Source organism: Balaenoptera borealis, assembly GCF_965194805.1.
Source record: "Balaenoptera borealis genome assembly, chromosome: 1".
NCBI classification, from domain to species: Eukaryota; Metazoa; Chordata; class Mammalia; order Artiodactyla; family Balaenopteridae; genus Balaenoptera; species Balaenoptera borealis.
This window is the reverse complement of record NC_138860.1, coordinates 86,402,261-86,426,461: the sequence shown is the minus strand read 5'-3', so window position 1 is coordinate 86,426,461 and position 24,201 is coordinate 86,402,261. Positions and strand designations below refer to the sequence as shown.

The window sequence follows — 24,201 nt, the reverse complement described above, 5'->3', positions numbered from 1 at the left end:
CCTGCAGTTTCCCAAAGTCTGGATAGAATACAATTTTAATTCCTTAGCATGGCACACAAAAATCTGGACTGCCTAGCCTCATCTATCATTCTGCACCACATACTATATATTCTGGCAATACTGAACTACCTGTATTTCCTAGAATGTACCATGCTGTTACACCTTTCTGTGCCCTTGCCATGGCTTCTCTCCTCTCCTTCTAACATCCTCTTAGCACAGAGCTCTTTGGACACAGAACTCAGCAAAGATTATTTCCTGCTCCTCCAGTTAGACATACTTACCCACCACAGTTGGCTCCATTGGTACCTAGATGCATGCGGGGTTCACTTGAGGCAAGCTTGATCAGCTCGTTCCATTCCTTCTGCCACTCATCCTCTGTGTATACCAGCCCCGACTGTGTGAAAGACAGGCAAGGAATATCAAGCAATTAGAGGCTAGGTTCAAGAGGCAATAGCCATTCCAACTCACTCGTGTTACTCCGCTCCCTATTCTCTTACCACTTGGCTAACAATTTGTACTACAAAGTCCAATCTCTTCTCCCATTTATAGTCAGGATCCATGAAAGAATGTCTATGATCACTCACGCTTCTTCCATTCTTTTCTGACCCATTGCAGTCTAGCTTCTGCATCTGCCCTCCAGCCTATGCCCCCTCCCTCACCCCCACAAACTACTTCACCTAACTGACTCTAGCAAAGACAATGACCTTCTAATTGCCAAATTCAGCAAACTCTTCAGTTCTTATCTTTCTTAGCCTTCATGTGGCATTTGATCTCCTCAAACCTTCTTTTCGTTTAGCTCACACAACACTACTTTCTCTTACCTCTCTGAACTCTACCTCAAAAATATTGATGTTGTGTCAATGATTTTAGCCTTGGTTCTTTCTAGGTTATCTTTTCTACTACTATAATCTCCTCTACTGCTATCTACATGCTCAGGATTCAAAAATCTTCTTCTCCAGCCCAGATTTCCTCTTAATTTCTATGTTCACATCCAGCTGCCTACTGAAGACTGCCACCTGCCCATGACTACCTCAAACTCTGTGCAGTCAAAACTGAACTTCTACCTCTTCAAAAACCCTCTCTTCCTTTTTTCCTACCTTTGTAAACAACACTATCACCCAAACACCCAACTAGAAACCAGGGGGTTATCTACGACTCCTCTCCTTTCACCCATCCCATACCTGGATCCTTTAGTCAACAATTATTAAGCATGAACTACTGCAATGGACCCTTAATTGGTTTTACTACTTCCAGTCATACATTCTTATGATCCATTTTCTACAATGCTACTAGAAAGATTTTTCTAAAATTAAAATCTGATGATGTTTGCTTCCTGCCACAAATTCTTTTAAGACCTGTCATTACCTATTAGATACAGTTCAAACTCCTTAAGCATAGCATACACACTCCGCTTCCTGGCTCCCAACCCACTTCTCTAATACCATTTAATTAGTCATAGTTCCTTGAATGCACCGTGTTGTTTTATACTTCTGAGCTTCTGTCTAGGTTGTTCCTTCTGCCTGGAGCAGCCCACTCCATATCCACCTCGTGAATAATTTCTCAACTGTCAGGAAAGAACTCAAGTATCACTCCTCTATGAAGCCCTTCCTAAATCTCCCTGGTACATCAACCACTCACTCCTTCCTTTGTGCCCTCCCTCCTCAACTGCTATGTAGACTTCTATCTTAGAAGTCATAACCTGTTACTTTGTTGCAATTATGTATTTACATGTCCATCTCCTACTACTACTCCTGAGAGGCAGGACCATGTTTTATGCAATATGCCTAGTACCTACTATGTGATCAGTAATCAGTAAATACATGCTCAGTAAAACTATTAATTTTTATTAAAGGAGCGGAAGGCGTAGTACAAACAATCTTAAAATACCATATTGGCTTTAGGATGTATATGATGATTTGGAAGAAAGTTTGTATTATTAATTATATTTGGCCTATATAAGTGTTAAAATGAGTTTATACTTTAAACACACATTGACATAGTAGAAAGGATCACACTGGAAACATGAGATGTATCAGAACAAATATAACAGGAATTAAAGAGCTATTGTGACCACATTTTACTTTAACAATAAAAAAAAAAAGACAACGCTATTTTCAATGTGTAAAGTTCTATCACAGATTTTTTCAACTAAAAATACAAAAGAACAATGCACAGGTTATATACGGGGTGCTCTGGTCACTCTGATAAATGGTCCCTGATACACATTCATGAGGATCTGCCTCCCTCTTGCTCTCACCTATTTTTGTTTGCTGTTTTCATACACACAGCCACTAGGTGGTGTGCCCTCCTAGGCTGAAAATGTTCTTACTGTGTTTTACCACCATTTTCAACAACACAACAAGGAGGCCTGGGAAATCAAAACCAATTTAGTTTGTTTGGTGTTTGGTACTGGCTAAAAGTAGCTCCCCACCCCACTGTAATGCTATGAATGGTCTGAGCTAAAACAATTATCTCGTTTCCATATGGAACTTTCAATGTGCTGAGAAAAGGAGTAAAAAGATCGCTCCTTCAGTATCTACTATCCTCCAGGCATGTATTTCCATTTGAGGACTTTGAGAGGGAATAGATGGCTGACCAAGAATAGAACTTGGGTATTTCTGGGTCTCCTGGCTAAATACCATCATAATCTAACCCCACCTTTAAAATAGTAACTATAACAGCTTAATATAGCTGGAATTGGGCCTACCTATCCTCTGACTGTGGCTATCATGTCTACTTTACTAGCTGGCATGATCTGGTTTGGTCTTTTCCTGTCTCTGAAGTGGTCAAATCTAAGGTTCAGATATAGCCTGAATTCAACAATGAGGAAGGCAAACTCTAGTCTGGCTCTAGCTCAGGCAAAAAAAGCTCTCCACATAGTCCAGCTCAGCTCACCAGACTGCCAGGGGGTTTGGTGGCAATAAAGAATGCTGTTTACTTGTCCTTGCCCCTGTGCATTTCTTTCCCTCAGGAATCTTCTGGGGCAGACTGGCTGATCAAAGACCGGATTCTGATCTTAACATCATCCTAATTTTAAGGTTGAGTTCTTTATTTTTGAGAAGGAAACATAACACATTCTACTTCCATATTTTAAATCTTGAGAACATAAAATTCTAATAACTGAAACAAACAAAAATCTGTTAGTTCTATATTATGGCCAGTTATGATAGAGCAATAAAAAGAGAGGGAAAAGAAGCTGGAAATTAAGTTTCTGAAGAGATATTCCCATATCAATGCCAGAAACACCCAGCTTTATATACATGGCAAAAATAAAAAAGATATACACGAAGAGCAGGAGATAAACATAGAAGACAGAGAACCAGGGCAAAAGGAAATAGGAAGACTCATTATCCTTATGTCTGTATAACGTCATTATTAAAGGGAAGGGAATCGGCAAACTTTTTTCTGTAAAGGGCCAGACAGGAAATATTTTAGGCTTTGCGGTGGGGCAATGTGCAGCTTCTATATTCTGCTGCTGTAGCACAAACACATGTAAATGAATTGAGTTGGGGAGGCTGTGTTCCAATAAAAATTTTTTTTTAACAAAAACAGTTGGTGGGATTTGACCCACAGGCCATATTTTGCCCAGCCCGTAATAGGAATGGAAAGTACAAACAGTCCAGTGTTGCTTTTTTTCTTTTTTTTTTTTTTTTGGCTGCGTCGTGGTGGTGGGGATTGAACCTGGGCCATGGCAGTGAAACCGCCAGAGTCCTAACCACTGGACCACCAGGGAACTTCCCAGTGTTGCTTTCTTATACAAAAGCAGCCTCAACATTTACTAAACCCCTGAGAAGTACCAGTTAAACTCAACTCAACATCTGCTGAACTTCTAAGAAGTACCATTCAAACTCATGCTTTACAATTTTTTAACAAATAAACTGAACATATGAAAAACAAACAGTATATATGGCCAAAACTATTTTTATGCATTTACATTTCTATAATGGTTGAAAACATAAGTCCTTAAAAATTGGTCTAGCCTTATTATAAGCAAAAAAAACAAAACAACACAAAAATCCTATGAGCATGTCATATTTCATTTTGCAAAAGACTGCCACTAAAGGCTTATTGAGTGCCTATTGGATAGAAAAGCACAACGTTAGGTACCTCCTCTACAAATCTCCACTTCCCCACACCAGTTCTCATAACTCTATCAGAAGGCATGTACCCTATGGTGGTATCTGAATTTTCAGCCTTTTCCAGGATTACAAGAGGAGTAACACTGACCTAAGCACCTAAGTAGGAGACATTTCCTACTGGTAGGCACTGAGCGTTTCTACTAGGTAACTCTGGGAAACAAGGTGCTCCTGCCCAAGCTCCCTCACCTCTTTATTCTGCTGAGTTTGCTGCCACCTCCAGCGCCGTTTTAATGCTTCCTTCTCCGCTCCCTTCTCCATTAGTGCATACAAAGCTTTCCGTAGCATCAAGTCCCGATCATGGAAACCCCACATCCCTATGGCAAGAAAACATGATGGTTAAGACACCCTACCTTGACTCAACTCCACTTATTAATTATGATACACAGACCCTGGCATGAAGGAAATCAGGCTGAAGCCCAGCTTCAAAGAAACCCCTGCTGTGACTTGGGGGAAAGGTAATCAAGAAAGAAAAGATGTTCCTATTCTGGAGGTTCAGAAACTTTGAGAACCTGAAAGTGGGGGATATACCACATCCTACAAACTCCTGACAAGAAGCCTTTACTCGTGATACCAAGTCTAACAAATTAAAATACAGAGTGGGAATTCCCTGGCCATCTAGTGGTTAGGACTCCTCGCTCTCACTGCCAAGGGCCTGGGTTCGATCCCTGGTCGGGGAACTAAAATCCCATAAGCCTCGTGGTGCGGCCAATTAAAAACAAATTTTTTTTAATAAATAAAGTAAAATACAGAGTAGCAGCAGATAAGATGGGTCTGGCACATAGCAATCAGCATCAAAGCTTGAGGGGTGGTTGGAAAATGGGGACTTTTTTTAAAAGCTAAGGCAAATAATATATTGAATTATAAATAGGCATAACAATTTAAAGAAAACAAGTCAATAATTATGTAATATTTTTGTATGGTGACAGATGGTAACTACACTTAACATGGTGATCATTTCGAAATGTATAGAAATATTGAATCGCCATGTTGTATGCCAGGGTATAACAGTGTTGTAGGTCAATTATACTTCAAAAACAAACAAACTCATAGAAAAAGAGATCAGATTTGTGGTTACCAAAGGCAGGGGGAATTGGATGAAGGTAGTTAAAAGGTACAAAGTTCCATTTACAAGACTATTGAGTGCTAGGGGTGCAATGTACAACATGATAAATATAATTACACTGCTGTACGTTATGTATGAAAGATGTTAAGAGAGTAAATCCTAAAAGTTCTCATCTCAAGGAAAAAAGAATTTTTTCTATCTCTTTAATTTTGTATCCATGAGATGATGAATGTCCACTAAACTTATTGTAGTCATCTCATAATGCATGCAAGTCAAATCACTATGCTGTATAAAACTTATACAGTGCCGTATGTCAATTATATCAATAAAACTGGAAGAAAAAAAAGAAAGAAAAAGAAAAATACATTATTCTAGATTAGACATACATTAAAAAATAATAATAAACAAGTTTCACAGGGGACTGATGAAAACGTATCTTTTTTATATACCAAAAGAATAAATACTTAGTGGAATTATATGCATACACATACAGTATACTGCTTGCTTACTGCTGCGCATTACTTCTGGGGGCCAGTTCTCAGAGTGGCCTATGTACTCCATACGATTTCTCAACAAGACTGAAAAACCGGGGCAGGGCTCTCTTCCATCTCCTCCTGCGCCAGTGAGCGCGCACGCACACGCACACACACAGCCTTGCTCTGAGCCATCACTTCTGTCTGAGATCAAGAATGGTTGGATCAAGTCCTTCACATGAGATTTAACTACTGCTTCCTTTCTATGAGGGAATGAAGGACCATTTTCAAGACTCACCAAGAGAGGCTGCGTGCAAGAGGCAGTTTCCATCTCCAGTAGTTGCCAAAGGAAGGAGCCTCTGACAGGTGGGGTCCACACTCACCCACCAGTTCAAACGCCCTACAGAAACAGGAGGAAAAGGAGAGGAGCAGATGATGCATGAAGTTCTCCCTACTTCCCTATTTCTAAAACAGACTCCAAATGTGCCTCCTCTAGGAAGCCTATCCAAAATCAAACCATCACTCTATTACTCTGTGTATCTTCTTCACTTATATCTGGTTCATCAGAATCTGGTGAGCACAATTGGTTAGATCAGTGATTCTTAAGTAGGGACAACTTCGTCCCCAAAGGGACATCTGGCAACGTCTGGAAATACGTTTGGTTGTCACAGGTGGTGGGGGGATGCTACTGTCATCTAGTGGGTAGAGGCCAGGAAGGCTGCTAAACACAATATAATGCACAAGGCAGCTCACATAAGAAAGAATCATCTGGTCTCAGGTGTCAGTAGTGCTAAGATTGAACAACCCTGGGTTGGATGATGAGGCCTAGGTCATAGGTCGAAATCTGTGTTGGCTACTTGGTCTGGCTCTGATTTCTTCACTCTGGTCAGGAGACCAGCAGACACTGTAGCAATAAAGGTCAGCACAAATCCATCATCAGTAAAAGAAAAACAACCCAACACGTATATTCAAAGTGTCATGCAAGTATCATCTGCATATATGACAGTAAGCATGTCACCATGTATGTGGTATGACTTTAAAGACATGAGCAATAAGACAAAGTACTTAAAATACCCAAGAAAATGAGTCTCAATTCTGTAGTCATCCTACAATTGCTGATCCATTACTTATATAAGGAAAATATTTTATGAATGATGCTTAAAAGTTTTCTTGAATTACTGGACGTCTACTGAAAGAAAAACTGGCCTATAATCACAGCAGTCAGATAAACTGCTTACTACTTAAAAAATTATAAATAGATGCACACGATTAGTATAGAAGGGCACAAAATGAAAAACAAGACTTTCCTTTCTGTGCCCCCACCTCCCACCCCCCGTCCTTCTTCCATGGGAGGTTTTTAATAACTGACTAGCTTTCCCAGAAATCCCAGCTGCCTCACCCATCATACCAACAAATTTTAAATATAATTTAAGACAAACATAATTGTAAAGGTAAATAAATCTTTTGGGAAAGGTTCGTATAAATAAATGTGATTTAGTTTAATCATCACTGTGCATCATCTACAGCATTGGTTCTTTCTGTCTACAAGGTGTTCCAGAGCCAATTATAATTCATTTGTATTTTTTTCATGTACTGATTTTTAGGTATTGATTTGTAGGCCTTTCACATGTGTATCTGGTTTTCCTTCAATCAAACAGGAAATTTCCAGAGGAAAGTGTCTTATTTGTGTCCTTTCTTTAACTTGAAGAAGCACCTAGCTCAGTACATGTCTCTCTGACTGACTGCCGAGTTTGACTGCAATCAGTCAGATCGCAGGCTTAGACTGGAAGCTGCTTGTCAAGCCCAGCCCCTCCGCGAGGCTGCCTAGAGGTGGAGAGCAGAGGGGAGAGCATGGGAAAGGAGGTGCTCACTGACCTGCCTGCTCCAAGGCAACCAGCATGGACTGCTCAATGAGGTCTCTCTCTATGAAGCTGCGAAAGTCTTCATTGTACACAGTGAGATCTGGAAGCTGGAAGGCACAGATGGGCATTTCCAGGGGGTGCTCACTGCTCCCCCCACCCCCACCATTGGAGGAGACATGGGACCGGGCCAGGGAAACAATGCTGGAGCTGGCGTGGGAGATGCCCCTAGACAGGCGTTTTTCTGCAATGAGAAATGGAGTCACCTTAGAACAAACACAACCCACTCAGAGAACTTTCCACTCATGAGGTGATGGTTACCTCTTGACAAGGTTTCCAGTCAGGGAAAAACTGTAAGTCTAACTGGCTACCAAATTTCATGACCCTCTTTCTCATGCCAAATACAGTTGGAGAAACATAGAAAGTGGCATTTTCACAGGCACTCACATTAGCACCAAATATACGTTCCTCTTCCTACCCTTTTGCCTGAACTTCTCCCCACGACACTGTCTTGTTCCACTTCCATTTCCCAACATAATAGGGACCCTTCATTTGGCAACTTAGTCATTGTTTGGTGGGAGGAAAAGGGAATAAGGGAAATGGAGTTTCATTTGGCTAGACTGAGTGAAATAATCTCTCTGATAATTTTCAGGGCCTTGGAGAATGTAGAAAAGGATTTCCGTTATAGAAAATTAATGACAAATCTTACACATTCAGGAAGTTTCTTATCTACCATCAATAACATTTATTTACATTATTTACTATAACTTTTCTTGATACTCATATTTATCAGAAATTTATAGGTAGTCAGTTCTTACTTAACATACTACAGAGGAAGGCAGTAATGTAGATAGTGCCCCAAATTATTTCATTTGTTTTGAATACATGGCACTTATAATTCTCTAGCAGATATTCCATTGTGATCATAATTTGCTCAGTATAGGATTAAAATTCATTTGCATGGCTTGAGTTATATATAATGACTATCAGAAAGAGCTACAAATTATACTGGGTATCAGGTCTTAACCCAATATTTGCCAGGGATGATGCACAAAGTAAGTAGTTAGTCTAAAGTTATTTTATAGTGTTATTTTTTAAACTCTTTTTAAAGGTATTTTAAAAGTACCACATGCCCATGGTAAAAAATCAAACTACTACCAAAAGGTTTGAAGTGTTACAAAGAAATGTCCCTCTCATTCAAAATTCCTGATCCCTTCCCCAGAGGCGACGTTTTGTATCCTTCTAGAATTTTTTTGCCGTGCCGTGTGGCGTGGTATGCGGAATCTTAATTCCCCCACCAGCGATTGAACCCATGCCTCCCTGCAGTGGAAGCACGCAGTCCTAACCACTGGACCACCAGGGAATTCCTAGAATTTTTTATGCACATAGAAGCACAAATAACTTTTATAATAATTTTTAAAAACATAAACAGGAACATGCTATATATACTGTTCTGCATCTTACCTTTCTCAATAGATTTTAGAGATTTTTCCAAAATAGCACATCAAGTTCTACTTAATTCTTTCTAATGGCTGCCAAGTATTCCATAATATGGATTACAATTTATTTAACCACTCCTCTACTAATGGATAATTAAAAGTTGTTTTCAAGCTTTAACTTTCAAGCTTTACACTACATGTCTTTGTGTCTATTTATGAATTAGGTATGTATGTATTCATTTAAAAGTATACACACCATACACAGACACACACACACACAACACATATATGATAAATTCCTAGAAACAAAATTGCTGAGATAGAGTATACATGCATTTAAAAATTTTGACAGATACTAATAAATATGAACAAAATGTCCTCCAAAGGGGTAGATGATAGTGATCCTTTGAATTCTATCTTTATGTGTACCTTATCTCAACAATTAGATCGTTATTCTTCTTCCTCTGTCTCCTTGAAGAAGGCATTTATACAGGATGGCACTCAAGATGAAGAAAGTGCGGGGTTCCAGCATCTGGACAGACTGAGGTCACCTCTGAACATTTGGCTGGGGAGGTGGGGGAGGAATGGAATCATCTCCAAAGCATCACTAAATTCTCTGGCTGGTCAGCAGCTGCCTCCCTTTCTTTCTACTCCGCATACAGAAACAGCCCTCAGCACCCCAATACCTTGAACGATGTCATCCTGCCGCTGTAGGGTGGGTCGGGGAGGGCGAGTAGACTCTCTATCAGAAAACCCTTTCTCAGGGGTCCTGGAGCCACCACTCCCCTCACTAAACGGTGGGGGCAGGTTCCCAGCATGGACCTGACGTAGCTGTTCAAAATCACTGAGGGCGGCGCTCACATCCCAGTTCTTTCCTGTCAGGACACAAAGCAAAAAGTGAATTGGGCGCTGAGAGTATAGAAAAATTGAGGAAAGATACAGAACCATCATTCTAAGCATCTTATCAAAACCAGCGAGCATATACTCATGCGCACTTCAGTCATTCTCCTTTTCCTTCCCCTACTTTAATTTCCTTCATAACAAACACTTCAATCTGGAATACCACAACCTCTTTATTTACTTACTGTCTATTTCCTAAGAAAGCCCCGTGTGCATACAGAATTTGTCTCTCTGAACTGAAAGGGCCCTTGGAGACCTAGTAACCTCATTTTACAGATAAAGGAAATGAAGCCTAAAGAAGTAGAGTTACTTGCCCAAAGTCACGGCTACTTCACACCAGGGCCTCAGTTGGACTCAAGCCCAGGTCTCCTAATTCTGAGATCCAGAGAGTTCTGAGCCTAGATGTACTCTGGGGCGTCCTAAACCACCTGAAACTGTATACAAAGTTATAGGTATGTGCATTTTTCTAAAGAAAGAGCTTATAGCTGCCATCAGGTTATCAAAGGGAATTGTTAATTCCCCTCAAATTTAAGAATCACTACTCTGCTGAAGAAAACACCTGAAGGATAGATTTGTCACAGTAGATTTTTCAGTTGCTTTCTCCAGTTAAATTAGTCAATAAATAACATACTGCATAATTGTTCACACTTCTTTTTGTTCTATTCCATTTGTCACCACCTTAATTCAATTCCTACATCACCTAGTGTCCCACCTCCAATCTACTCTAAAGGATCCCATGAGATTAATCTTTCTACAGCACAATTCTGATCATTTCAGTTCCATAATCAAATTTTTAGTGGCTTACCACTGCCTACAGAATAAAGTTTAGGCTCCTTTGTCTGACGTTCAAGGCTTTCTATGACCTAGCCTACTTTTCTAACCTTTCCTCTGTGCTTCAACTTCCCTGGCTATGAAAGTGGAGGTGATACCACATAGGATTGTTAAGAAGATTAAATTAACTGAAAGCACTTAAAACAGTGCTTGGCACACAGAAAGCATTATATATGTATTTACTGCCATTGCTGTTATGCTTCTTGTTATAATTCTCCAGTTAAGCTGTATTAATCATCCATGCCAGATGAATTGACTTCTGAGCCATTAGATTCACCACTTGCTCCAACTCCCTTTGCTCACTCTGCACTCTGCATCAGTCATACTGGCCTCTTTGCTTTTCCCAGAAACGTGCTAAGACTGCTCCCACCTACAGCCTTTCCACCAACTATTCCCACTGCCTAGAAGGCTCTTTCTCCAATATATCTACACAGACAATTCCTCATCTCCTTCAGATATTTGCTCAAATGTCACACTCTTAATAAGGCCTACCCTGACTACCCAACTAAAAATCACAACCTACCTCATCATTCCCCTTACCATTTTCCACAGCACCTAACACCTTATACTATGTACTTTACAATTTACTTGGTTATCATGTTTATTGTTTATTGACTATCTCTCAGGCTAGAATGTAAGGGCAGAGATTTTTGTTTGTTTTGTTTCGTTCAAGCATCTAGAACCTAGTACATAATAGGTACTCAATAAATATTTGTTAAAGAATGGAGGACTTTTGTTCTGAACCAATGAATGAATAAATGATTTGTCTTGAGCACTGGATAGTTATCTCCAACTGTCTGCTAAAGTCCTTAAAATCAGGTCCTCCTAACAGTCAACAGTCTAAAACTGAATGTCCATCAACTTCCCTCCTAAAGCTTGCTTCTTCTCCTTCTTCTATATTCCCTAAATCAGTAAAGGCATCACAACCCCTCCAGGCCAGAAACTACAGTCATTTCAGCTCTTCACCATTCCCCAGACCCCACTCCTCCTCTTCCCTCACTATCTACTCAATTCTCAAGGTTGTTTGTACCCTTGAAACATTTCTCAAATCTATTCTTTCTTGTCCATTTTTATTGTCACTACCCCAATTCAGGTCCTCATATTTTCACCTGGTATTTTGGGAGGGGGCTCCCTAGTCTCTCTACTCTTAGTCCCTCCACTCTACAATTTGTTCTTTACACTACAACCAGAGTTAACTTTCAAAGGAAAAAGCAAGAGACAGAAAGATAGAGACAGAAAATGAGGATCAGGTCCTTTGGTTCCCTTTCTAAATTATACCTTAAATCTACCCACTTCTGTTACCACTGTACTCCAAGTCACTATCACCTCTCACCTGAACTATGGCAACATTCTTAACTGATTTTACCACTTCATCTCTGGCCACCTTCAAATCGGTTCCATATCTTTTATCAGTACACTGTTCAGAAACTCAAACCCAATCATTTCACTCCCCTGATTAAAATCCTTCACCAGCTTCCCACCGAACATACACTGAAATGCACAACCCTTACCATGGCCTACAAAGGACCCCCATATTCTGCTTCCTGCTTATCTAACCAGCTTCCTACCACCACTCCTTCTTGTACTACTCTTCCTACCTCGCTCACTGTCAGTGCCAAACTCTCTCCCACCTCAGGGTCCTTGTATAAGCTACTTTTTTTTACATCAACACTCTGTGCTACACCCCTTTGTCTTGCTACTCCTGTGCATCCTTCTGTGTTCAGTTCACATGTCACCTCTTCAGAAAAAGCCTTTCTGCACTCTATATCCAAATTGGGTTTCTGTCTTAAACTTCCACAGCACCCTCAACTTTTCTTTCATAGTATGAGGGTGTGTGCACATGGGTGTGTGTGAGAGAAAGGGAGACGACATGCAAGCATTAACTAGTAACACACTTGTTAAAAGTCAGACTCTGAAACCAGATTGCCTAGGTTCAAATCCTACTTAACTTCTTGGACCTCAGTTTTTAAGCTGTAATACTGGGATAATAAAACCTATTTTGCAGAATGGTTGTGAGAATAAAGTAATATATTTCAAGTGCCTCACACATATTGAATACATAGAAGTGTTCAACACATGTTACAAGAGGAGGAGAAGGCATTTGAGCTGAATCCGGAAGGAGGAGGAGAATTTCAAGAGAATAATGGAGGAAAGGACACTGCAGACTTAGGAGACAACTTAATATGATCAGGGAAAGGAAACAGGTCAGGCCTGGCTGGAGCACAGGAACTGTGGGAGAAGGTAGTAGGAGATGAAACTGAAAATACAAGTTAAGAGCAAAGCCATACTGAATTAGCAAACTAGAATTTAAACCCTGATCTTCTGTTTCCAAACCAACACTATTCTCACAGGTGGCTAAGTAAATGTCATATTGCCACACCTTACTAAGGGCTAACAACCTAGAAAATTACCTATGTGTGCTAAGAACTTGCTCCTTTCCCCACAGGCTCACCTATTTGCGTCATTATATATTTTCACCAAAAAGCATCTGTTAACTATGACTCCAAACAAAGAATCCTACTGACATGATGCCAAGCCTAAAGGACCTTAAAATCTAGAACATTCACACTTACGTATACATGCAGATATAAGTAAACAAAAGCAGCTAAATGAAAACATTAAATTAATCCACTCTATATAGAATGACCCATACAAGTTAGGGAAGGAAAGACAAAAAACATGAATGATCCCAAATATGAAAATCTAATCATTTATACATAAAAAGGAAGTCTTACAGATGTAAAACTATGGTTTTAGTGGACTAATATCAAATTTCACTTGCATTACCTGAGCTTAAATTGACAGTGGAGAAAGCTACCCAAAAATTCAAGGTGAAAAGGGAATTTTGCATTTTAAAATTATGGTGGGTCATACACAAAGTAGATTATTAGAAGTAACTTAAATGTAAGGCCTACCATACACAAAGTGTCTTTCTGATCACGTTAAATGTTCCAAATCATCCTAACAATAAATATCACATCTTATTTTCTCTCTTCTCATTCTCCCCCAAAGACTCCTTACCTTCCAGGAGATCTCGGGCCAACCCTGGCTCTGCTCCTGTGGAACGGACAAAATCTGACAGGACAGCATCCATGTCCAGGGTCATGAGATCATTAAGTACTTTCAGGCAGCTGATGTAGGGAGGACATAGATCAAAATTCAGGCCTCCACCTGAGGAGGAAATAAACACATAAGGCCCAAATTACACTGGAACGGGATGATCATAGCCCAATTTCAGCAGCTTCCTAACCAAATGGGGAAACTAACTATCCTAGCTCATTCATTTCAGTAGAATTTATTATGAAGAGTAACATTTAGTTTCCTAATTTCTCATTAACATTAGTTTTTTTTCCTTTCATTATATAAGTTTCAGGTGTCTAGCATTACAGTTCAACATCTATAAACACTACAGTGATCACCATCACAAGTCTAGTTACCATCCATTACACAGAGTTCACCCATTTCACCTATATTAATTTCTTAACTACTGCATTAACCACAAAACCATAATACCACTCCAAATAATGCTCTTCCTTACCTTTCTAGAGTATTACATTTCTACCCATCAGTTTGCTTATCCAAACTAATGGAAGGAAGCAGCAGACTACCACCCTGAAGAATTCCCCACCTGCATTATTCTCTTACATAGCGCCTGTTTATTTCCTTCTTGGCACTTGAAATACCCTGAAATTATTTTAGTTGGTTGCTGTCTAGCCTCCTCCTCCAACATAAAAGTTTCTTGAAAGTACAGAGCTTGTGTGTTTTGTCCACTAATGTATCCCCAGCATGTATCCCTTGGCACAGTGCTTGGCACACGGCTCTCAGCAAACATTTTACTGAATGAATGAATACTATACACTGAATAACTTTAGAGTTGACTAGTATTCTGATGCTAGCTGAGGAAATGGGAGGAGCAAACTGATATCTAAACTCACTCAAAATAGGGACTTCCCTGGAGGTCCAATGGTTAGGACGCTGCGCTTCCACTGCAGGGGGCATGGGTTCGATGCCTGGTCGGGCAACTAAGATCCTACAAGCCAAGCAGCGCGGCCAAAAAAATTTAAAAAAATAAGACCACTCAAAATAAAACAATCTGCGATTATGCAAAGCAGAGTGGAGATCCCAAAGGTTTATAACAAAGGTCAATCTTTGTCCACTAACTTCATGAACCCAGGAAACATGCCTTTCTCCACTCAGGACAAATGACCACCAAGTAAGTTCACCTGAAAAAGATCGCTTCTTTCAGATCTGACTTTGGCAGAAACTATGTCCCTGACCTGTCGGCCTGGCACCAATCCACATTCCTCTGAAGTTAGCAGTCCCAGCGGAGGGAGCAATAACTGAGTGAAGAACAACTTCTCACCAAAATCTGCCATTTCAGACAGGTTTACAGTTCTCTGTAAAAGAGGACTTGCTGGTACAGTCACCAGGCACATACCTGCCCCACCACACCCACCAGTCCCCTGCTTTGGCGGAATGCCAGAAGTAGAGTTCTCAAAGGCAACAGGGTGGCTCAGGTGACTGTCTCTTCAGAAGCATCTCCTTCTAAACAACCTAAACTCTAAGGGTGATTCTCAGGTACTTTTTCATCACACCTCCCCTGACCCCAAGACACAGCTTCTTTAGTGGTGTGATCAGATCCTAATTATCTAAATTCCTTAGAAATAGTGAGGCAAATAGACAGCAGTGATTTGGGGGTTATAAAACCAGCAGGCCACTAACTTAATAACTTCATGTAGAATTTTTTTTTTTGGAGAGAGATGGCAAAATAGAAAGTTCCTTCTTGTACTGTTCCATGAGTACAAGAGGTCCAGGAGCAGAGGGACATGTTTAATTCCTATTTGTAGCCGCAACATCTAGCACAGCATCTACATTACTGTCGACAGTCAAGAAATGCCTGATGAATAAATGATTAAATGACTAACTGAACCTCCACATCAGCCACCACCAAACCAATCAATTTGAGGCTTAACTCAGAAGATCAGAAATGTGAGGGTGGGACTTCCCTGGTGGCGCCGTGGTTAAGAATCCGCCTGCCAATGCAGGGAACACGGGTTCGATCCCTGGTCCGGGAAGATGCCACATGCCGCGGAGCAACTAAGCCTGTGCGCCACAACTACTGAGCCTGCACTCTAGAGCCCGCAAGCCACAACTACTGAGCCTGCAAGCTGCAACTACTGAAGCATGCGCACCTAAAGCCCGTGCTCCACAACAAGAGAAGCCACCGCGTGAGAAGCCTCGCGCACCACAACGAGGAGTAGCCCCCACTCACCGCAACTAGACAGAGGCCGCACCCAGCAATGAAGACCCAACGCAGCCAAAAATAAATAAGTAAATAAAAACAAAAATAAAATTTAAAAAAAAACATAAAAAGAAGAGAAATTCAAGGGTACTTCATCTTTCACATCACCCCACTATTTCTAATGGTCTGTCCCAGTCCCAATCCATCTCTCAAAGTTTTACAAACTCCTTTCTAGAGACATCAACATACTGTCACTTCCACCACCCTCATATCAGAAGAGTTCTACCTACACTTATATATATTAGCTGGGTGACTTTGGTCAAATTACTTACAGGGTGTCAGTTGCTTCTCGTGTATCCTAGACTTGGATTCGATGACTTCTAAGATCCTTCCCAGGTTTAAAAAATGAACTTCTTTAGTTCACTATAGCCTCAAACTATGATCCTTACATTCTCTTTTGGTCTGCATATTATCAATGTCTAATTTACTTCCATTTTAATATCACAACTGTCAGAGAAGACTACCATTACATAAAGAACTTTTGGCCTAAGATACCTCAAATTCAAAATGTTGTTATTAAACAACTTAGTTCCTCAGATAAAATACTTAAGAATTAAATGCCTTCAAAATTCACAGATGAATGAGTGGTTTCCCTTTCCTCTAATACAGACAAGAATTCCTTCTTCAAGCCCATTTTAGTCACTGTCTTAGGTCACAGGGCATGGTAGCAGCCCAAATAACTTAAACACATGAATAATCCAAAACCAAGAGCACAGCTACAAAATGAATTTCAACCTTCTCTCTTAAAAAAACATGCAAAGGAACTTGGTAAAGCCACTCTAATAACTTACTGAAAGGATGTGGGAAATATACAGTAAGTACACAAATAACAATCAACAAAAAGGTACTCAGCAGAAGAGAGGAGTTGATTAAGCCACAGGCTTATAGGCAATTTCCCAGCCAGCCAGAGGCTTTTGAGTGAGAGAAGCCAATGAAAACCATCAATGTCATGGCATCGTAGACCTCATACGCCAACATAGTAGGATATTCTTTTAAAAAAATATTTTTTAAAAATAATTTCCAAAAAACAAAAAAGAATTAATTCTGAGTAAGTCATCTGCAAAATAAATAAATAAATAATTTCAAGGTCCAACATTATCTAGAATGACTTGCTCAAAAATTCGAAGCACTAAACCAAACTTCTGGGCAGCCCATTCTTATATTTGATGTCTCCAGGTGCATGCCATGGACTCCACCCTAACCCCACCCAACAGGTGAGGACTGCAGCTTTTGTTACATCACTACCAACACCTGGCTTGAGCTTCTTAAATTCCAAATGGGAATATCCAAGGCAATGACTAAGACTCACAGTCCTTGACTCTCAGCACACAGGAAGGAAAAAAAAGAAAACAAAACACTGGCTTTCAAACTTTCAAATGAAACAGAAGAGGTACTCAAATATTTTTTGATTGAATGGTGTTTAGACAAATCTAAATTGGAGTCAAAATCCTCCAACCTTCCAATTGGTGGGACTTTAGGGATTATTTAAACCAATGTCTGCCCCAATGCAAGAATCCTTCTATTACATCTCTGACAGATAAATCATCCAGTCTCCACATGAATACAAGCTCTGATGGAGACTCATTTCTTTGCCACAATGTCCATTTTATTGTTGGACAGCTCTAATTGTTAGAAAATGCTTTTTTAAACTAAATCACCAGCCCCCCTCTCTCTAACTCTCACATAATGGTCCTTGATCTCTTCTCTAGAACAATAAAATCTACTCCCAGGAATGATGGAATTTTCATGGAAAAGGAATAGATATAGCATTCCTTTCCATAAAAATTTGTTGTAGGTCAACACTGCAATGTTATCATAAGCCAGCCAGTGCCTTTTTCTTTTCTTTTACAAAATTCTTCCTTATATCAATACTTGCTTTTACCTGTATTCATTCATAAATGTTTATGCTGACCCTACAGTACAAACTCAACAAGTGGAATAAATGAAGTCATGTACCTTGTTTAAAATTCAATTCTGCTGCTATCTTTGCCTCTAATCCCTACTTCCACACTTCCATGCCCTCTTGAAGTGATGACAGCAATCAAGAATAAAAACTAGGGCTTCCCTGGTGGCACAGTGGTTGAGAATCTGCGTGCCAATGCAGGGGACACGGGTTCGAGCCCTGGTCTGGGAAGATCCCACATGCCGCGGAGCAACTAGGCCCGTGAGCCACAACTACTGAGCCTGCGCATCTGGAGCCTGTGCTCCGCAACAAGAGAGGCCACGATAGTGAGAGGCCCGCGCACCGCTATGAAGAGTGGCCCCCGCTTGCCACAACTAGAGAAAGCCCTCGCACAGAAACGAAGACCCACACAGCCAAAAATAATAATAAATAATAAATAAATAAATTTTTTAAAAAAAGAATAAAAACTAACAAGTTAATATTAAGTAAGCACTTTCAAAAACACTATCTTATTCATTAACAACAAAACCCCTAGAGCAGGCTTATTATTCCCAGTTTACAAGTAGAGAAAGGTATAAGGTTTGAAAAGTCAGGTGGGTTACCCAAAGTCTGAACCCAGATATTTTGAACACATGCTCTCTCTACTGTACCATGCTGCTTCCCTAGGGACTAAGTCATTACTGATTCCCAGAACTGCACTGATTCTTATCCATTCAATTCTTTCACCATAGGAAAGGGCTGTGCCTATCTCTCAGTGTTTATTAATGACTTAGACACCTGCCTTATATTTTCCTCAGTTCAAATCCTACCACCTTCCTGAGCAATTTCAACACCCACCTGCATAATCCATCCAACATTTCTGCCTTAGAGTTTCATAATCTCATCAAATGCAAAGACCTCCATCTCCACTTCAACAACTCAGTCCTGGACCCTGCCATGCCCTGAAACCATTCCACCTCTAAATCTTCAACTCCCAACATCTTACTCTGGCTACAACCTCATCTCCCTCCAGCTTTTCCTTACTACTGAACCTGATATCTCACCTCAAGACATCCTCACCTCAGACTAAGACATCCAATTCCTTAACCACCTTATTGATTGACTCAACAAAAATTCATGGAGTGCCTACTCTGTGTCAGGCACTACGGTCAGGACTAGGAACACAACCATGAACTATACATAATCTCTATCCTCACAAAGCTTCCAGTATGGAGGAAAAAAAAACCACAAAATTTCACAATTACAATCATAATAGGGAAAAATACTGGGGGGAGGGGTGTTATAGCCTATAGGGAGTCAGGAAAAGCTTTCCCAAGAAAGTGACATTACACCTAAGAACTGACGAACGAGTAGGCATTGGAGAAAAACTGAGAAAGAAAGAATGCTCTTAGCAGAGGAAACACATATCAATGTTCTGTGGCAAGGAGGAACACAGAAGTGAAAATGGTGCAAAATGAGGATAAAGAAAGGGCCTAGTGGACCCTAATGAAGATTGAGATTTTATCCTAAAAGTAATGAGAAGGCTTTGAAGGGTTGTAGGCAGGGATAGGACATGATCAGATTTATATCATTAAAAGATCACCTTGGTTGCAGTGGGAAGAATAGTTTGTAGGGAACACAAGTGGATTTAGGGAGACTTGTTTAGAAAACTACTGGAAAAGAGATGATGGTGAGCTAGACTAGGATGAGAGCAGAGAAGACTGAGAAAAACAGATAGATTCCACTTTGCTCCTTCTTATCTACCTGAACATAAACACAATGAGTGATGACTTTATTTTCCTGTAAAAACTTATCCTTATCCTTCCATTTCATTGGCCCAACCTGGATGGACCCCACATTCAACTTCTCTGCTACTAAATAGGGCTACTGCACAAGACAAGATCACATTATACTACAGAGCAACGTGACTACAGATATATGGTGTTCCATCTCATTCCTTTCAATGAAACACTGCAGTCTTTTGCTTGACTTCGCTACCTAACCAGTCTTCTCAGCTACTACCCCACACCTTTGCCATTCTCCCTGAGCCTCCCACCAAAACCTTATTACCTCCCTTACTCCTGGTAGATGACCTTCCCTCTGACTTCACAGAAAGAATAATGAAACGAAGCAAGAGAAGTTCCTTCAGGTTTCCTCCTCTGCCCTACCTGCTGGCTGCTATTCTCTTCTTCCCTGCAAAACTCCTTAAATTAGCCTACAGTCACTGATGCTACTTTCTCACCTTATGGTCAGTCCTCGACCTACTAAAATGGGCTTCTATAGAAAGACAATGGCACCACTGTCTTATAGATAAGATCATCACCATCCTCCTTACTGCTTATCTAAAGTATCTCTTTGTAGGGACTTCCCTGGTGGTGCAGTGGTGCTCAAGCCCTGGTCCAGGAAGATCCCACATGCCGTGGAGCAACTAAGCCCATGTGCCACAACTACTGAGCCTGCGCTCTAGAGCCCATGAGCCACAACTACTGAGCCTGCGCTCTAGAGCCCGCAAGCCACAACTACTGAGCCCGCGTGCTGCAATTACTGAAGCCCATGCGCCTAGAGCCCATGCTCCACAACAAGAGAAGCCACACAATGAGAAGCCCACACACCGCAACGAAGAGTAGCCCCCGCTCAATGCAACTAGAGAAAGGCCGTGCGCAGCAACGAAGACCCAACGCAGCCAAAAATTAATTAATTAATTAATTAATTTTTAAAAATGCATTCGCAGTCCCCAACTCTTTCCAACTCACCCAGGAATCCCACAGGTACTTCAAGCTCAGCATATAAAAACATGAGCCCATTCTCTATCTCTGTCCCCCACCCTTACAAGCTATTCTTCTTCTGGTATTGCCTGTTCTAGCAAGTGGTACCACCATCCCTCCTATCACTCAAGTCACAAGCCTGGGAACTACCCTGGATTTCTCTGTGCCTTATCCTCGCTCACAAATAGTCCTTTACTAAGGTTTACTAATTTTAACCTTAAAAAATTCTCAAATCCATCCAACACCTTCAGACGTTCATAACCTGGACCCCAGTAAGTAGCTTCCTAATTTCTCCCTCTTCCTCTCTCCAGCCACTTTTCACAGTGGTTGCTTGTAGAGGCTGATCAATCTAAAATATAAATATGATAGTATTATATCCCACTGCTCTGAATTCTTTATTGGATCCTCAGTGACTAAAGCTTAATATCCAAATTCCTATACATGACAAACGAGGCCCTTCATGATCTGGTTCTACCTAACCCTCCAGCCTTATCTACCTCCCATCATTCCCCTCCTTGTACTGGTAGTTCCCCAAGCATATACTACGTGCTTCACATTTCAGTTCCTTTGTGAATGTTGTTCCCTCTGCCTGGAATGACTCCTGGCCTAGCAGGTGAATTCTTACTTCTTCTTTAAGGCTAACTTAAGTACTACCTCATCTGCAAAACCTTCCCTGGCTTCTCAAGTTAAAGTTCCTGCTTCCTCCTTGGTGTTACATCTTGTACTCTACCTCTATCATATTCTTTATCACACTGCACAGTATTTGTGTTTATTTACATATCTGTCTCCCCACTAAACCATGAGCAATTTGAGGGCAGGAATCTTGTCTTGTTCATCCTGTATTCCTAGCATCCAAGCACCTGGTAGGTACTCAATTTTTGTTCAGATAAACTGAATTCTACTTGTACAATTTCCCACTACACACACACACACACACACACACACACACACACACAACAGTATTGTCGATAATCAGATAATGTGTTGTAAACAGGCAAGTCATCTCAAAGTGTTTACAGTGTTGTAAACGCTGCTCATCTCAAATACATTTGCTTAAGATTGTAATATGATCTTATTTGCAACAGATTTCTCTCCCTAAACGTTTAGCTCAGATTAATATTAAAACCAGTCTGCATGATCTGAGTGCCCAACTACTTAGTAACAGAGAAAAGTGACTTAAAATTAAATACCGACTGTAGATAATACAGCTATGTTAAAATGCATGAGAAACTACTGACCCTACATTCTCTCATCTACAACATCCCCCAAAGTGTCCACATTCTCACACTATACCCACTCTCCTGGTCCCACTGATGCATTACAGCTGTGTCTGAGTACTCTCCAACTCCTCCCCAAACTCACTGGAAAACCACAACATTCAAGACTGTCAAGAATTTTCAAAGGTCAGCAACTCCTCCACGTCTATGATGTCAGTCCCAAGGAATCCAGACAGGGAGAAAGAGAAGGGACAGAAACCCTTAGACTTTCACACAGTTCTTGACTAGGTGGGCGGGAGAGATGAAAGACTGTCTTGGCAGATTGTTTTTAGTTAATATACATCCTTCCAAGTGAAAGAAACAGAATATAACCTTCTTAGAAAAAAAAGAATTGACCGAGTTCCTTACTAAAGAGACCTATGTATCACTAAATGTTATAACCCAGATATAATAAGATGGGTCTAAATGGAAGAAAAGAAGGAAAAGAAAGTAATATGTGTTAAAGTTTTAGACACTGTTTTCATTTAAACTTCCAAACAACTCTTATAGAGGTTTGTCTGTATTAACTCCATATTATAGATGGAGATGCTAAAGCTCACAAAGGTTAGATAATCTACCCAAGGTTATACAGTTTGAAAAAGTGGTAGAACCAGAATCTTTACGAGTCCAGCCAATCTGACTCCCAAGACCAGACACTTGCACTAAATCACACTTAGTCCAGGAAGGAGGACTGAGGAAACACAGGCAGTCCACCATGTGCAAGTCTACCCTCACTGCTTCAACTCCTTTCAACTCCACCTGGAGAGAGAGAATAGGCTCTGGATTCAGACAGATCTAGGTTCAAATCCCTGATCTACTACTAACGGTGGTGCAATCATGGGTAAGTAATATGACTGTTTTGTGCCTCTGTTCCTTGGGGGAAATACCTACACTTCAGACCTCTTGTTAGGATTAAGTAACTTAAGATATGAAAAGCCTTTAGGGCAGTGTCTAGCACACAGTAAGTCCTCAAAAAATGTCAGTTGCTTTCTTGCCTAATTCCCTCCCACACGCTCTGCCTCACTCCACTGTATGCCCAACACAGCCTCTGTATCTCTCCTTCAGAAGCTCCCCCTACTTCTCCAAACAAACCCTCCAGTCCTACAACTGTTTCCAAGGCACAGTCTTAACACATACACACTGTACGTGCTCTATCACTCCCATTCCAGTGTCTTTCAACTCCTCAAGTCCTCAAGAAAACGTCGTAAAGGGAACTCCCTTAGTTGCATCTTCTACCAGATGGTCCCTCAAAAAAAAGAGCAAAAGAAAAATGTCTGTCCTCTCCTAGAGGTACAGACATAGCTAAATAGCTCCTTCATCCCCAAATCTCCAGGAATAGCAATTTCACACATATTGACCGAAATTCTAATGCCTTAATCTACCAGCCCTATCTCCCCACCTTACTATACTCTCCTCATTCCAGATTCAAAGACTTTATAATATTCACCTAATCTCATGCACAATGTCTATTTTTTGGATAACTGGAAGGAATAATCCTACTCACCCTGCACAATTCTGAGATGTTTTCTACCTCCACTACAGTGTATACTTGGGGAATGTCTATTTTCTCCCCCAAAAACAAACTTAAGAGAAAAAAACTTAACCCGATCATATAATTTACCACTCCCAAAACAATGCTATTGTGTATACACACCAGTAAGGACTCAAGAATTGGCCCCTGGACTTTATCACTACAACTGGTATGTGTATGAGTCAGAACAAGATTTAACTATTTCTTTTCAAAAGTTTCTAGTTTTTTATCGGGCTACAAACAGCAAAATAAATTTCTAAGAGACAAATTCCATAAATAGCCAAATGCTAATATACAAATGAGACAGAAGTTCACAGAGAACTCCTTATGAACTGGTATTTATTTGTCTTTTCAGTGCTACTGATAAAAGGCTCCCTGGATTACAGTTATTTGGGAAATTTAATAATTTGGAAGGCTTGTACAATGGAAGTGACCTTTGGAAAAATAAGGGCAGAGACAGTCACAGAGAAAGTCTATTATTATAATATTGGCACAAGAGTAACTTGAATAGAAACAGAAACCATGTTAATGTTTATTTTTTTTAGTTCCAGACCAGTACGTCTATTTGCCACACACAATGAATTTTTTCTTTTTCCTTTCAGCTAAGGTCGAGGATAGCCCAAGGTTTGATTCTCAGTAAGTTCAACTTTTAAAAGAATAGCCTGTAAAAACAAAAGTTCTACTGAGCCCTTAAAAATAGGACTTCCCTGGTGGCGCAGTGGTTAAGAATCCACCTGCCAGTGCAGGGGACATGGGTTCAA

The 24,201-nt window shown here is 40.5% G+C and overlaps 1 protein-coding gene across 3 annotated transcripts in view; it reads right to left on the bottom strand.

The window, feature by feature from the left end:
- The window catches only part of OTUD7B (OTU deubiquitinase 7B), a 52,775-nt gene that overhangs the window by 7,247 nt on the left and 21,327 nt on the right, over nt 1–24,201 (bottom strand). For all 3 annotated transcript variants that reach the window (XM_082393526.1, XM_082393525.1, XM_082393524.1), the window contains 6 exons: nt 13,726–13,875; nt 9,660–9,848; nt 7,551–7,778; nt 5,974–6,075; nt 4,326–4,453; nt 282–394 (listed from right to left, as the gene is read on the bottom strand). In XM_082393526.1, coding sequence (XP_082249652.1) covers nt 282–394; nt 4,326–4,453; nt 5,974–6,075; nt 7,551–7,778; nt 9,660–9,848; nt 13,726–13,810 — 845 coding nt within the window. In that variant the 5' untranslated portion in view covers nt 13,811–13,875. The remainder of the gene's footprint in view (nt 1–281; nt 395–4,325; nt 4,454–5,973; nt 6,076–7,550; nt 7,779–9,659; nt 9,849–13,725; nt 13,876–24,201) is intronic.